This window comes from Lipotes vexillifer, unplaced genomic scaffold (genome assembly GCF_000442215.2).
Source record: "Lipotes vexillifer unplaced genomic scaffold, Lipotes_vexillifer_v1.1 scaffold875, whole genome shotgun sequence".
Taxonomy (NCBI): domain Eukaryota; kingdom Metazoa; phylum Chordata; class Mammalia; order Artiodactyla; family Lipotidae; genus Lipotes; species Lipotes vexillifer.
Genome location: NW_006792177.1, coordinates 1693749 through 1709404, shown reverse-complemented (window position 1 = coordinate 1709404; position 15656 = coordinate 1693749). Strand labels below are relative to the sequence as shown.

The window sequence follows — 15656 nt, the reverse complement described above, 5'->3', positions numbered from 1 at the left end:
CGGGGCACGAACCCGTGTCCCCTGCATTGGCAGGCGGACTCTCAACCACTGCGCCACCAGGGAAGCCCCCAACCAGATTTTTGAACACTATTTTTTTTTCCATGTATGAAGAGCTGCCTCAGAGGACCCTTCTGACTGACATCTCCTAGCGAGCCCTTGCCTAGAAATGCCAAGCTCTGGGGTAATGGGGAAGGGGAGTCTAGTACTGTGTTCCCTCTTCCCCATCCTGCCTGCCCAGGGGGTGCCCTTAAGTTCACATAAGAGGCAGCAAAGTTTCCTCCTCCAGCTTCTGAGCTAACCCAGGAGGCCCAGGCCCTGCCCCCATCTCCCAGGGAGCCCTCCCCAGAGCTTTATTAGTTAAGCTTCCCAGTAGCAACAGGAGGCCTCTCTTACAAAAACACTCAGAGAAGCCACATAAACAGGCCAGGCTAATGGGTCCTCAAGGACCCTCTCCTCAGCCAGCACTGTGCCCAGGGGCCTCACTCTTCCCTCATCACCCCCCACCCCCAGGCTTCCCTGGGGATCAGTGGGGAGGGGGTTGGTGGCAGTGGTAGGGGTCGGGCCAAGAGGCCAGAGGCAGGTGACCTAGCCCTTCTCACCTGCACATGATCTCGTGGGTGAGTAGCACGCGGCACATTTCGGGGTTCTTGTCCTGCCCCTCGTAGATGATGGCCTGGGGAAGGGGAAGTGCGCAGGCTGGAGGGGAAGGAGGCTCCTCTCAAGGCCAGGTGGAAGGGCAGCTGGGCCCTGCTCCCAGGGAAGAGTACGCCCTCCAACTCTCTCTGGGAGCCCAGGAATGCAAAGAGGGAGCTGGGAACCTGGCTTCCCAAACCAGTACCACTATCAGAATCGGCAAGAGTGGCATGAGGTCTACAGATTCTGTCTGTCCACAGGCAGCTCTTTCCGGAGCCAGCTCTGCTCAGGGGCAGGGAGGTCCCCAGATCACCATGACCAAGGTCAGGCTGCCGGGAGGGCAGACACACTCCAACCTCCACGGTTCTCACAAGCATTGTCCCTCCAGGCTGTCCCGCCGGCTCCTTGGCCCCTCTCCCCACCCCTATCACCTCCGCAGGCCAGGCCAGTGGCTCCCTCCTGGACTGCTGGATCAGCCACCATCCCCCTACCCCCCCACCCCCCACCAGTCCCCCAGCCTCTCCTCCGCCCTGAAGCAAGGAGTGAGCTGCCCAAACCACACATTTGGCTTCCACCTTATAATCTCTGTGCCTCGCAGCCATCCCTTATTTGTGGGTCCCTCTCTCTCCAGATGTTCTCCAACCCCTTCCACACTTGTTGACCATGCAATCCCACTTTGCCGCTGCCTGGTCCGCCTCCCATACCATGGCGACCACAGGCTTCCTAGAAACACACCACTTCTTCCTCTGCCCTGGGATTGGGTGGGGGCTGCTGGAAGACTGTCTGTGTGGGAAAGCCCAAGTCTCCACCTCAAGTTGCAGGCCACTGATTTTCACATCTGAGACTCAGCCCTGCTCCTTTACCAGCGCACACAACCTCTCTGAAAAGCCTGAGGCTTGGGGCCCTGTGGCTGCACAGTCCGTCAGGGCTGACTCAGGTTTCAGTTGCCCCGAGCTCCTCATGCTGGTCCCTGAGCCTCCTTCTCTTGTCTTTTCAAGTCAGCAAGGTACTGAGGGCCTGCAGTGGAAGATCTGGGGCCCCACTCAGTCCCCTCTCCTGGACCAGTGCACCCATACCCCAGCTGTGGGTAGCATTAGCTGCTAAGGGCTTTCTCTTGAGAACTGCTCTCAGCAGACAGAAGCTTGCTTCCCCTGAAAATGTCTGGAAGGTTACACTCTCCCCTTGGGACTGGTCCCAGCCAGTAACTGACCAATACAGGGGACAGAATCCTGGCCTCCTAACTCAAGGGGGAACAACTCTGGTGCCATTCCTTCTCCAGGGCTCCTCGTGGATCAGGCTGAGGCTAGACTCCAGCTGAGACCACATCCTTGCTGAGCATCCCCTGCCCTGTCCTGCTTCTCCTCCCTCCCCTTCTGAGAGCTTCTTCCCCCCTCCCCAATAAACCATGTGTACCTGAATCCCCATCTAGGCTGAACTTCTAGATAACAGGACCTAAGACAAAGTCGTTGAACAAATATTGTCTTTTTCTTGTCTAAAGGGCAAAAGCTACACATCCTCCGCCTGTGGACAGTGGTGAGAACTGTGGACAGCTAGACTGGTGAGGATGAAGGGCATGGGGGAAGTGGGGGCAGGGACAAGGATGCTTGCTCAGACCACAGGGAGATGGGGGTCAGAGAAGGGGCTGGACAGGCCTGAGCATCCCCTGGGCTGGCTCACCTGCTTGGACACGGAGTCGATGAGACGCACATAGAGGTCCTGTTCTGTCCGAAGTCCTAAGGGTGGAAAGGCAGAGAGGGCTTGCTATTTGGGGAGCCCCTGTGGCTTCTGATGACTGAACACACTCCACACCCTTCCCCTCTGAAGCCAGGCCCCCTCCACCCTGACACAGGGGCACCAAGTGTCACATGGTGCTGCGGTACCCAGTGGGCAGTGGGCCTCACTCACCGTTGTTATATACCAGCCGGAGGCGATAATGGATCCCGTTGTTTGTCTTTTCAGCCCCGGGCTCCTGCAGGGACAAGATAGGGAGGATGCTTGGTGCTCCCGGGGATCCTCCAGCCACCGCCCTCCCCCCGACTCCATTCCCACCCAACCTTCCTCCCTAACCCCCTCCCTCCCATCCATTCACCACCCCCTTCTCCACTTCTCCACCACCTATCCATCATCTGCTCCAGTGGGAGGGGGTTCCCTGAAACCCTCCCCACCCCCCACCCTGTTCCTTCCCAGCGAGCCCATGAGCCTCTCACTCGGTCCTTCTCCACAAAGTCGATGAAAGCTGTATGCTCCACCTCCACCGGCTGCCCCTGCCGGTCATACATGGCCAGCACGAAGTGGAAGAAGTTGGATTTCCTGAGGTTGGAGGGGGGCTGCTTCTCAAAATGTGCTCGTGCCAGGCCCACGCCACTGTGGGGAGGAAAGTTGCTGGGAAACCACTGGAAGTGCTCTCCAGAGAGAAAGACCCCATCACCTCTGACCAGGTAGGTGGGCTGGCCAAGACTTGGCTCTGATGTGTCAAGAGTTTGGGCAAGAAATTGGATGGGCCCATTCCACCCTTGCCAGGGCCATCTCAGTTCTAGAAGAGGCCTCCCAGCCCTGAGGTCACCCCAGCCTGCTCCCATGGGAATAAGCAGCACAACAGGTGACAATAGAGGCATCCCTGGCAGACTCCTTCCCAGACTTTTCCCTGGGCCTCACATTTTGGAAGGCTGATCTCTAAAACCAAATGAACAAGCAACCCATCTCACTGACCACAGGCTCCTGTGACTGCCCTTTAGGGCCTCAAGGGGAAGCTGGGAGGTTTTTGAATGAATATCCCACTGTACCCCAGCTCCTGGCTATGTGCATGAGCCTACGGTATTGCCTGGGAGATGATGAAGTCCATCAGACTCTCAAGAGACATTGAACTGGCTCAGGGCCACTAGTCTGGCCAGCCTGGACCCTGGGCTATGGCTGAAGGTGGGAATGTCCTCCCTAGGTATAGGGGGACCTGACTCCATGCTTGGAGGAAGACACCACTGGCTCCCTTGGGCAGAAGGATCTTCTGGTCTGGGCTTGCTTTCTCCTGGCTCATCAGAAACCAGTCCCAGGAGCAAAGCCAGGGTGAGAGCAGGAAGAGGAGAACCAAGGCCCTATTCACCAAATATTTCCTGAACTCCAATGATGTACCAAGCGCTGGCCACATGGCACCACGTGGGGCCAGAGTGAAACACTGGAAGGGGAGGGAAGACAGATACAGAGAGCTGCAATACAAGACAGAGTGGTGGGTGCCCCCTAAGAGATGTCACTATATAAAAAACGGTAAAAGCAAAGGAAAAAAGATTAATTCTTTCTGTGCGTGATGAAGGGAAGACTTCACGGTGATGGTGGCCTTCCCCCTGGTCTTTGAGGAATGAATAGGAGCTCAACAGGGGCAGGAGGCAAAAGGGCAGAACTAACAGCATATGAAATGGCTGTAGGTATGAGGGTTAGTGTCACTGGACCACTTCAAAGAGTGAAGACAGAAAAGGTTTTATTGGAAGTGCCAGACTATCCATACATACAAAAACCAGGCCATGGAGTTTAGACTTTCTTCTCTGGGCCAAGGTCTTCCAAAGTGTGTTCTTTAGCTCTCTCATGGCTCCAGATCCTCATCCTATAAAAGAGTGCTATACCCACAACTGCTGGGAAATGCATACACAAGTGTATGTGGGGGGCCCTGGGACACCCTCCAGGAATGGACCCTCCTTGACCCGCTCAGGCCAGTGCTCCCCATGTGGTAGCAAGTCTCCAAGATGGTTCCCCATGATCCCTGCCTCCTGGTAGTCAGGTCCTTATATAGTCTCCTCCCATACTGTATCAGGATTGGTCGGTGTGGCCAATAGAATATGGCACAAGCGATAGCATACAATTTCTAAGGTTAGGTCATATAAGACACGTGGCTTCTGCCTTGTTCACTCTCTTAGATTAGTCACTCAGGGGGAAGCTGGCTGCTGTGTTGTGACGATACTCAAGCAGCCCTATGGAAGGTCCACATGGAGAAGAACTGAACCCTCCTGCCAACAGCCGGCACTAACTGATCAGCTGTGTGAGGCCTACCAGCCCCAGTCAAGCCTTCAGATCACTTAAGTCTCATAAGAAACCCTGAGCCAGAACTACCCAGCTATACTGCTCCCTGATTTCTAACTTTAAGAAACTGTGTGAGATAATGAATGTTGTTTTACGTTGCTGAGTTTGCGGGTGGTTTTTTTTTATGTGGCAACAGGTAACTAACACGCCATGCTTACTTGACTACAGAGCATTTTGGTGGAGGGATGTGGTTTGGGAAGTATGACTAAAGGCCACCAGAAGGCTCTGGAGTCAGGCAGGGCTCAGAAGATGCTGTAAGCAAGGAGGACACAGTGTGGTAGAAAAGTGAGAGGCTGCTGCAGGGATGCAGAGGCGAGGATGAGAATGGTGGAACTGTCTTGAGAGCCATTTAGACCAGAGTCCCATCATGGACATGCCACTGTGACAACATCTGCCATACTCATCACTACTTAATATTTTTCTTCATACAATTTTAAATCAACTTACTCTTACTTGGCTTCTTGCAAAGCCATAATATCTGAAATGTCATGGGCTTCAGAAGCTTGTTGTGTTTTTACTCATACAGATTACAGTAAATAAACAATAAAATGAAAACCGTTCCTCTTGAAAGCCTGCTTGGGAGCCTCAGTCGTCCATGTAAAATGCTAATCATGGAGGCAGAAGTGACGGGTCTTGCTTGTTCCTGATCAAATGAGGAGGGGGCCACCAACACCTTCTCTTCCCCACCAAAGGTTATTTCTACATGTTCCTTGCTCCAGGATCATCCTCTTCCCTCCTTCCTCGGTGTTCCTCTCTTCTCCTCAGCCTCAGGCTTACAGTCCAAAGTCCAGGCCTTGACCCTCCCTCTTCCCACTTGCCAAGAGGCAGGGAAGCCTGAAGACAGCTTTGATCACAGCAGGTCCCTGATTACTGTTGATGAATATGCTAATGAGGCAGCAACCCTGACTCCTCCCTAGAGCCCCCAGGACCAGCTTAGGGGCAGTGAGGCTCCCCAGGGACAGGACCACCTGGGGGTAGATAAGGTCAGAAGGAGATGGGCTGTGGGGCCATCCCAGATCACTCTGCCCTTTACTGTCATCTAGCCCAGGAAAGGTGCCTGGAAGGCTCTCAGACAGTGAGGAGAGAGCGTATAGAGAAAGAAAGAGGCCTTAACAGAGGAGGGGTGGAGACTGAGCAAGCACACAATCCCCTGGACCCCTCAACATACCCTATCTACACAGACACTCCTGTACTTCCCAGGCCAAGAGTCAATCAATAATGCTGAGCTTCCTCTCCCATCCATCCCTCTTGGCAAATACCAGTCGGTCCTGGGTCCTGGATGCCTGGGGTTCCTACCAGGCTCCTAAGGACCAGACCTGGGAAGTCTGCCCTAAGCCCCAAGCCAAGCTCCCTTCACAGGGCCTGCCCTCTCAGCAGGAGGGGATTCCTAGGGAGAGTGGTTGGGGGGACCAGGGGAGGGGAAAGGGAGCAGGTATCCCTGCCTGGGGTCTGTGGACCAGTAGCCAGTGCTGCCAGCTGCAGGGCATCAAGGGGCTGCACTGTCCTACTCCACAGTGGGATCAGGCTCAATTCTACTTCCCTTGAGGCAGCCCAGCATCAGCCTCCATTCTCCACCTTGCTTAGTGGGTCTGAGGCAGTCACACACATCCACGCAAAGCAATGGGACAGAGGTGGCTAGTTTATAGCTCTGGGACAGGGATCACTATCATGAATGACAGCAGAACAATATGACCCCAAGCAGACCAGGAGAGGATGGCAGAATAGGCAAGACCCCTGCTGGGCATGCCCAGGACTGCTCCTGGTCTGCGAATGTCTCCAGTTTACCCTGTTCATACCCCTGTGAGACAAGTGAGAAGACCAAGGTAAAATGGAAAAGGTTTTGGTTTAAAGAAATCCTCGTATTTCCTATGAACACAGAGAAGGACATGCGGATTAGAACAGCAGCTAGAGTGCCAGATGCAGGTCTGTCTGGACTTCTCCTGGTTCCCCCAGGCACCTCCACAGCCTACCTGCCCGTGCAGTGGGTGACCAATCAGCATCCCTGAGCAGAGCTGCAAGCTGCAAAGGGGGAGGGTGTGGAGGAGGAGGGGGAGACTTCTGCTCTTCCCCCTTTGGGAAGAGCTGATGCTCTTGTAATGAGAAAGCAAACCAAGATTAAAGAACAGAAAGAGACACAGAAATATGCTCAAACAGCTCAGAAGATAGAGCCGGGCCGTGGAGAGGTCTGAGAGGCCTGCTGAGGCACCCTGGGAGAAGACATGTGCTCCCACAGTACCTTAGAGGCAGAGATGTGGATGAAGGCCAAGGTCTCTGATTCTGTGGTCTCCAACGTGGGGTGGCCCACGACACCCACTGGGGTGTGGAGAGAAACTGCAAGGATGTTTATTGATAGGAATCCTTTATCTAGAAGAAGGGAGAGAGGCAGGAGGAGAGCCCCAGGAGAGGCAAGTGTTTTATCTGGGTTTCCCCAGAAGCAGACCCTGAGACAAGGATTCATATGTGAACACTTTATGTGGGAGGTGATTCCAGGAAACCCTGGTGGGTGTGAGGAGTGACAGAGAGAAGGAAAGGCAGTCCCTAACAGGTGCATTATCCACGAGTAACCACTGTGGGCAGCTGCAGCTCAGCCCCTAGGGAGCTTTGGAAACAAGTCTAGAACATGTGATTCAGCTAGTCAGAGGGCTGAGCAAGGGAGCTGGGGTCTTCATCGTCCAACTTGTCAGTCACTGGCTGAGGGCTTCTGGGGCGTCATCTCTCAGGTGCTTCTGGCCTGTTGTGCAGGTGGGTGGAGCAGGCTCTGGCCGTCTAAGAGTCTTAGGAGGCAGTTGCTGGCAGAGGAAGCAGACCCTTTCCCAAGGGTCCCCAGGGACGTGGGTGGGGTAGCAACTCCCAGCCATCCAGAGGCCTGCGGTGTGATGGAAGCCAGCAAAGCTACAGCCCAAGGGCCTGCGTGCAGCCTGGCAATATGCACGAGAACTGCCTCACCTGGTGCGTATATTGCTGGAGCCTATAATTCAGAAATGTCTCATTCACTTAGCGTGATTAGTGCACAAAGCGTGCCACATACGCGCCTTTTCCAGGTAAATGCAGCTGAGTGATGAAAACAGCCACATTAACCACTTTTGTAAGACTCCCAAATGATTTACACATCTCCTTGCTTTCTTAAAAAGATTGTTTTCAACAAAATGTTCAAAACACTTTCCTATCAACTCTGGAGTGTGCTGAGGCGGTGGGGCATGTGCTCCTGTAAAGAGCTCGGATGTGGGAGGAGAAAGTGCTCATCTTCATATTTCCATCAGGGCCCACTCACCCGCTTCCCATCTTCTGAAATAGCCCCCAAATTAAAGGAGACTGGGACAGAAAAGCTTCGGTGTGCACAGCTACTTTTTTGGTTGGAGGACATCTGAGCATGGGTGTGTGTGGGCTTCCTGAGTTCTGTGCTGGGAATCCAGGTTAAAGGTGACACCAAGGGCAACCTGACCTTCACAGCCTGAGTCATTCAGGTAACCTGTGCTTCAGAGTACAGGGGGATGCATATGGGGGCATCTGGGGGCTGCAGAGTTGTCTGGCTGCTATTGCTTGGCCACCCAGGAGTCCCTGGAGATGCTCCTTTTCGAGGCTGAGCAGGATGCCCCAGGAAACTTCTTGCAGCAGCTGGACCTCGCCACAGCTGTCTACGACAGACGACGCCTCCCTCACAGTCAGTCTCGGCTCTCGGGTCAGAAGGCCATTCATAAGTCTTTACATCCTTGATTAGGTACTTATTATAAGTGCTAGCAATTTAAAACAAGCATCTCAAATCCCACAGAGGACAATGGCCGAGACTGGAGCTTTGGCCTTCCCCCAGAGGCACCTTCAGGCCTTTGTCTCCCCTGCACCCCTCTGCCCTCTACTAAATGCTAACTCTTGCCTGCCTTGGCAGCCCAAGGTTCAGAGCAGTGCCTTGGCTTGGGCCTGATCCATCTTGGAATCTGGGGTGCTGGGGAAATGGGGAGAAGCCCTGCTGTTATCAGCAGTTGGGGGAGGCTCCTTTTTGATCCCCCCTCCACCCTGGAGGTGGAAGGAGTAAAAGCGTGTATTTCCTGCATCTCATCCTTTGTCTCAGATTTCCCTACTGTCTCTGCCAAATCTAGATCTTCTTTTCCCCATACTAGCACGGCTGCATAAGTCCCACCTTCCTCTCCTCTGCATCCTCTCTTCCTCCAAGCATCCCACTGGCCGTGGCTCTCCCTGCAGGCATCCTCTGGGTCCCTGGGACTGCTGATAATCATCAAGCTGGGCCTGGCATTCCGGACTCCAGCCAAGATCTATTGGCCTAGCCCAGAGCCTGGGAAGATAAAAGCAGAGGCTCACTGGGGTGAACCCACCCCAACAATGAGACAGTGCAGGCAGGAGGACCTGGTGCCTACAGGCAGCTGCCCAGAACCTGGGTATAGAAGGGCCTGCTGGAGATGAGGCTTTGGGGCTGCTTCATATCCCTGCTCCCACTGCCCCAGCAGGGGCTCTGCTCACTTGCCCCAGGAAATTATCTCAGCCACCAGGTCCCTGGATGAAGTGGGAGGGGAGGATCTCACTAGCCAGCTTTCCCATGTTTCCTCTTGCTCTCAATTCTACCCAAAGACTGTCCACCCTGCTTCTCTGTGCCCACCCCCCTCGCCACCCACCCACAGGCCTGCCTGCCAGGTCCCAGGCTGAGGAAGAGCTATTAATTATTAAAGCAAACAAAAGCATTTCCTAGCAGGGATGCTAGCCTGCTGCTGCTTACAGGAAACGCAGCCCCAGCTGGCTTCCCTCTCAGGGCCTGGCTAGTGTTCTGGGACCAGCTCAAGGGGGAGGGCTAGCCTGGGTGCTCCAGGAGTCAGAAGGCGAGGAGAACTGCTTCTGTGCTGAGAGATAAAGCCCTGTTGGCCCAGGGTAGGCCAGGGAACCTTGTGCAGAGTTCCCCACCAGGAAGACCCTGCCAGCCTTCCCTCTTACCTCCAGTGTATGGTACGTAGCCTCTCTTTTCTCCCTGTCCCTCTTTCGCTCAGAACTTTCCTTCCTGTTGGCAGGCCCTCCCTCACTGATCTTAGCAGGCTCTGGGCTCTCTCCTCCTTCTCCACCTTCTGAAAAACCCTGGCGCTGTAAAGCTGGGCAGCAGCAGCTGCTCCAGCACCTGGTTCCTGGGGTCAGGTAGATCACCAACATGGACAGCGGAGCCCAACAAAAACGGACTTAGTAACCTTCTAACACGCACTCCTGCTTCCTGCAGCAGATACTCATTACCCCCTATTGACTGCTCGAGCCTGGTGCTGTGGACATGAGGATGAATGAGCCACCATCCATGCCCTAAAGGAAGGTGTAGGCTGGCAGGGCAAGGAAGCCCAGGACAGGCAGGGCACAGCTGACTCTGGCCTGTGATAAGCATCCTTAGACAGCACTAAGAACTGCTCCCCTGGGCCGCATGGGAGGGCACAGAGAGAGAAGGTGGAAGGTGCTGGCGGGGAGGGTCCCAGAGGTTGTAAAATTTTATTCAGTGGGTGTGTGGGTACTGGGAGCAGGGGAACTGTTTCAAGAGACATTGTTGGATGCCAAGAGTCATACAGAGGCTGAGGGGAAGCTTGGGATCAGACTGTGATGGGCCTTGAATGCTGAGTATCTGGGAGGAAGTGTGTGTGTGGGGGTCACTGAAGTTTTTACTTGGGGAGGGACACAATCAGAGAAGAGTTCTTTGGAAATGTTTCTTTGGCCCCTGGTGCATGGCAGACGGTTTGCGGGGTCGGGGGGTGACGAGGTGGGAGGCTGGGACAGTGGGCTAGCAGGCTGAGGTGATACACTGGGGTTAACCTTCAAGCCAGGGAGGAGACTCGTGGAGGGCAAGAGTGTGTGTCATGGTGACGAGCTGGCCCTGGGCACTGTGATTAGGAGTAGGACCCAGAGGCACCGTCCAGAAGCCTTGACAAGCTGGCGGCTGTGGGGTGAAGGCAAAGAGCGCATCAAAGACAGCTGTCAGACCCCAAGCAACCTTGCAGGGAGTGTTCCAGGGCAAGTTCCTCCGAGACAGAGGGAGAGGAGCCTTCGGAGGTGGAAGAGGGGGGCAGGGCAGGGAAAGGAATTCCTGTCATTGTTGTTTTAGGATGAAAAGACCCGAACAGAGGACTGATGGAGGATCAAGAACCAACGGATGAGATGATGGCATCTCAGGAAGAATGAGAAAGTAGTACCTCCCACCTGCTCCCATGGGCAGGAGGTGCCCAGAGGCAACCAAACGTGTGGGGGCTCCCAATCTGTGTCCTGAGACAGAGAAGCCTCTGGACTTGGAGATGAGCAGCCCAGGCCTGAAGAAATTCCTCTCTTCAAACTGGGGAGGCCTTCTGAGTCCTGGTGATGCGGCCCTGGGGACTCAGACTGGACACCTCAACCCCACTCAAGACCTCTTCCCCATGTGCAGACAACAATCTCATGGGAAGAGCCTCATCGCCACACTTCCTGCACCCACACAGGCTACAAGGGCACTGCCTCCTTCCCATCGGCTTCCTGCTCATCAAACCTGCTGACAGGGACAGAGGGGAGCGTCAGAGAGAAACAGGAACCTTAAACCGTGAGGCCCCACTGGAACACTTCATCCTCTCTTACAAGGAGCTCTCACCACAAAGGCGGTGGTGGAGAAAAAGACAAAAAAATTGACCATCTCAAATTAAGTGAAAAACCAGAACCAAAAGAAAAACAAACAGGATACAGAATTGTATGTATAACACAGGAAAAAAATATGTTAATGGGAAGATGGGAAGGAAATACACTAAATTATTGACAGTAGTTATTTAGAGAGATGGGGTTTTGTTTTCTATTTTCATTTTTTTTTTCTAGAAAAGTTATATCATGAGTAAAAATATGGATATTAATTCATAGGCAAGACCCTTTCTCTTCCTAACAAGGTGAGCTCCAGAGAGAGGCCCCGGTGCTCCCTCTGGACAGTCATGAAAGCATAGGAATGCAGGAACACCATTCAGTTTGAACGTGAAACAAGGTGTGTGTCTGTTAAGGGGTGAGGTTGGGGTTGGTGGTGGGGTGGTATCCCCTGAACAGGATTGGGGATGTGAATGCGTGGCATCCAGATCTGGTCTGCCCTGGAAACCCCCCAGCAGAATCCCTTCCAGCTGCTGGACAAGCAGCTGCTCAGACCTCTGGGAAACCCAGCTCCCAAGTGTCCCATGTGTCTGCAGAGGCAGCACCTCCCTAGTCCCAGGCACTGAGAACTCCAGGTAGTATGTCTAACCTCCCCTCCCCTTGCTCACAGCTGGGGATACAAAAAGCCCAGGTGCTGCGGGGGGCTGGTCAACGAACCATTATGCTTCCTTTCCAAATCCAGGAGTCCATCCCCCACCCAGACTCCCTGCCCAGATTCCTGCAAAGGAGTCAGAGGAGATGGGTGTGGGTGCCGGGTTCCCAGGGGCCCCCTGCCTCGGGTAGGACCCACCAGAAAAACACCTGGAGGGATCTGACCGGCCCTGACCCATCCTCAGCCCCAATCATTCCACCAAGCCGACTGCCCACCTCATCTCTTCCCCACCAGCCACTTTTCCAGCTCCACACGTCCCCATCCTCCAACTCTGAGGGATGTGAGAAAGCAGAAAGGGGGCTGGGTTTCGTGCCTTTCCTGGCCGAGATCTATGGAACTCGACAAGGAGGGGCACTTAACTGCCTGAGAAGGAGGGGTGAGCAGTTCCTTAACAGCTGGTGGCTGTGGGACTGCGGGCAGCCGGGAGACCTCCTCTAGAGCCATGGACGGCTGGGCCAGCGAGCGGTAGTCAGAAATCAGAGCCGGGACATCCAGGAGTGGAGGCAGAAGCCCCGCCCCGGCCCGCCCCACATTCTCAGGAAGAAGCAGAGGCGCTCAGGGAGAGGTGGGCACAAGAGCTTGCCGGGACAGTGCAGAGTTGGGGCTCCCGCCAACCCCTCGCCCCAGCAGCTCAGCAAGCTGAGAGAAGGCGGCGCGGAGCCGTCCAACCCGAGCGCGCCCTGTCGCGTCCGAGCGCTTACCTCTGCGCCGCGGTGCTGGCGTCCAGGATGCCCGCGCCCTGCATCCAGGAGCGCACAGAGCCCAGGCCGGCGGGCAGCAGCGGCTCCTCCTTCAGGTTCAGCCCGCCGCAGGGCAGAGCGTCCTGCGCAGGAAACATAAGGGCGCGCAGTCGGTGGGCGCTCCCACAGCCGGGGATCCGGTCCCGCCGAGGCTGCGGGGCGTCTCAGCTCCGCCCGCCCGACGGCACCCGGCGGCTGCAGGAGCGCAGCGCAGCGCCAGTCCCGGCCGCTCAGTGCGCGCCAGCCTCCTGGGCGCTCCCTCGGAGAAAGCTGGTCCGCGAGCGCCGGCGCTGTCCCCTCCCCTCCTGGGGCGCGGGGCGGGGAGATGGAGGGATTTCCCCGCGGCCTGAGCGCCGGCAGGCTGACTGAGCGCGGCGCGGTGAGGGAGGGGAGCGGAGACGGCACCCGGTCAGCGCAGAGGCGCCCTAGAGGCGCGCTCTGGCGGCTGCCCAGGGCCGCGGTCGTCGGAGGGGGGGGCCCGAGCACCCCTTGAACTGCCTCAGGCGAGGCGGGGGCACGGGGCTGCCCGCCCTTTCCCCCTCGCCGCCCCCACCTCCCGCCCACCCGCCCGCGGCGCCGGCGCGGGACGCTGATTACCATCCAGGAGGAGGAGGCTGCGGGCGCGGAGCTCGGCGGCGGCGGCGGCGACTGCGGCGGTAGCGGCGGCAGGAGCAGCAGCAGCCGTGCGTCCCGAGGAAAGGCAGGGGCAGCGCCGGGCCAGCAGACGCCTCCGCCTCCGGCGCCCCGCGTGCTCCGGCGCCCCGGCCCTGCCGCAGCCCCGGGCGGCAGCACCTGGAGCAGCAGTAGCAGCAGCCCGGCCGACTCCCCCCTGGGCCCGGTTCCCGCGCCGCCCCGCCGCGGCCGCCGCCGCCCGCCGTTCCCCGGGGCCTGGCCGCGGGCCCGGGCCATCCCGCCGCCGCCGCCGCCGCCGCCGCTCCCGGGGGAGCGGGAGCCGAAGGCAGGGAGAGCGGGCGGGAGGAGGGATGGCGGGAGCTGGCGGGCCCAGGGGACTGGGGGCCGGGGGAGGCGGGGGCGGGGCGGCGCGGCCGGCCGAGGGGCGGCCAGGGACGTGACATCATCGGGGGAGGAGCGGCCGGGCCCGGGCCGCCGCGGCGGGGCGGACCCTGGCGAGTCGGTGGCCGGGGCTGGGGGCTGCGGCCTGCCGGAGGCCGCGGGAAGGAACGGGAGGGACTAGCGTGGGCCCGGGAGGCCCGGGCAAGGAGCTGACTGGGCTGCGAGGCGGGGGAGCCCGGGCGAAGCCGGAGGAGCGAGCAGGGCCGCACTCAGAAACCTCCGCCGCCTCCGGGTCGCCACTGGACGAAGTCCCGGCTTCTTCTCCACTCATCTTCGTCTCCCAAGTACCCGCCGTACTCTCCACGCCGACGCCCTGTTCCTGCACTTGCCGCTCATTTTGACGCCTTCAAGCTTTTACTCTTGATGTTCTTTGCTCGCCCCATTGGCCCTGTCCGCCTTCTCCTGACCTCGGTTTAACCTTAGCCTGGAACTCAAACCTTTCTCCCTTAGGCTGGGCCCCAGACGCGCCGAGCGCAGTCCCTGCACCCCCCATCCCTAGTCCAGTCCGTGGCTTGTCTAAAAACTAAAGCATTTTCGTTTCCAACCTGTGCCTTTCAGACACCTCTTGGTTTTTGATGCAAGTTGGATACTGAGTTAGGACTCACTTCCTCTTGCTCCCCAGCCAGAGAATCTTCCCTCTCAGATTTCATTCCTCTTAGTTCCCGGGCCAGAAATCATCTCTCCCTTGACCTGATGGCTGAGCCATTTCTGACCCTCTCCCCACATTCTGGCTTGGTGTGTCCTGACCAGGCTTTGAACAAGCCCAGAATGAGTCCAGCACTTTCCTGCAGAACAGCATGGGGGTGGCCTACCCAGCCTGCTGCTTCATTTTCAGACACCCCTGGAATATCACTTTCCTGCCCCAGCTGACTCCCATCCTCTTTTGGGGGGTCTCCAAGTGTGCAGTTAGTGGTCCACCCCACATGGACCCAAATGAAGGTTCCAGGGCCACTACTGGGCCTCCTACTACCCCAGAGGCACCCCCACCTCCTTTTCTGACCTATGCTCCCCTCCCCATCACCTGTGGGGGCTGTCACTCCCACCCAGACTTCTCAAGGTCTCAGTTTTTACCCCAGGGGAGATTATCAAAGGTAGTCTCTCCTTAAGGTGAATTCTTATACCAGTCTTTTTCTCCATCTCCTTATCTGACTCTAAATCCTTGCTCCTCCCAGTGTGGTCCCTGGACCAGCAGCTTCAGCAGTAAGTGGGAGCTTGTCAGAAATGCAGAATCTTAGGCCTTGCCCAGACCTGCTAAATCAGAGCCGACCTTTTACCATGATTCCAGGTGATTTGCATGCACATTACATTTGAGAAGCAATGCTCTAGAGAAACCCTTCAAGGCTGTTACATACTTGCTCCACCCCTCTCTCCAACCTTCAAACCTACCTCTGGCTCTCTAAAATTTCCAACAGACAGCCTACCTCTTATTTACTGGAGAGATTACAGGGAATCTTGGCAGAATCCTGCTGGCCTTCTCAGCCGTCCATGTTTTTCCTCCTTTCTCAGTCTTCTCACCCATTCTCTTTTCCCCCTGCACCCAGAGAAGCATGTGGGCTCAGGGACCTCTTTGGTCAGTCCCTTCTGCACCTCCTGATGTTGTCCCATGCAATCTGTTTGTGTGTTGACACTCCTTTCCTCTGCTCAGACCTCCCCATTCTTAAAAGACCCCTCCCTTTGTCCCCGCCTCCTCCTCCTCCTACTTGTGCCACTCCTGTTTCTGAGAAAGTTCACAGGGGCGCTCCGCCAAGGCTGCCTTGCCAGCCCCCAGCAAGCCACTCTTTTTTTTTTTTTTTTTTTTTTTTTAAGCGGGCCTCTCACTGTTGTGGCCTTTCCCCTTTTGGAGCCCAGGCTCTGGAAGGGCAGGC

At 56.6% G+C, this 15656-nt stretch overlaps 1 protein-coding gene across 2 annotated transcripts in view; it reads right to left on the bottom strand.

The window, feature by feature from the left end:
- Positions 1 to 13576, bottom strand: part of EBF4 (EBF transcription factor 4) — a 55523-nt gene extending 41947 nt beyond the window's left edge. Inside the window, exons 1-6 of one of the 2 annotated variants that reach the window (XM_007465386.1) lie at positions 13315 to 13576; positions 12679 to 12800; positions 2841 to 2997; positions 2539 to 2602; positions 2311 to 2366; positions 600 to 673 (exon numbers count right to left, since the gene is read on the bottom strand). In XM_007465386.1, coding sequence (XP_007465448.1) covers positions 600 to 673; positions 2311 to 2366; positions 2539 to 2602; positions 2841 to 2997; positions 12679 to 12800; positions 13315 to 13317 — 476 coding nt within the window. In that variant the 5' untranslated portion in view covers positions 13318 to 13576. Of the gene's footprint in view, positions 1 to 599; positions 674 to 2310; positions 2367 to 2538; positions 2603 to 2840; positions 2998 to 12678; positions 12816 to 13314 lie in introns of those variants that run through there. The other variant, XM_007465385.1, reaches the window with a different exon arrangement.
- Between the last annotated feature and the right edge of the window lie 2080 nt (positions 13577 to 15656).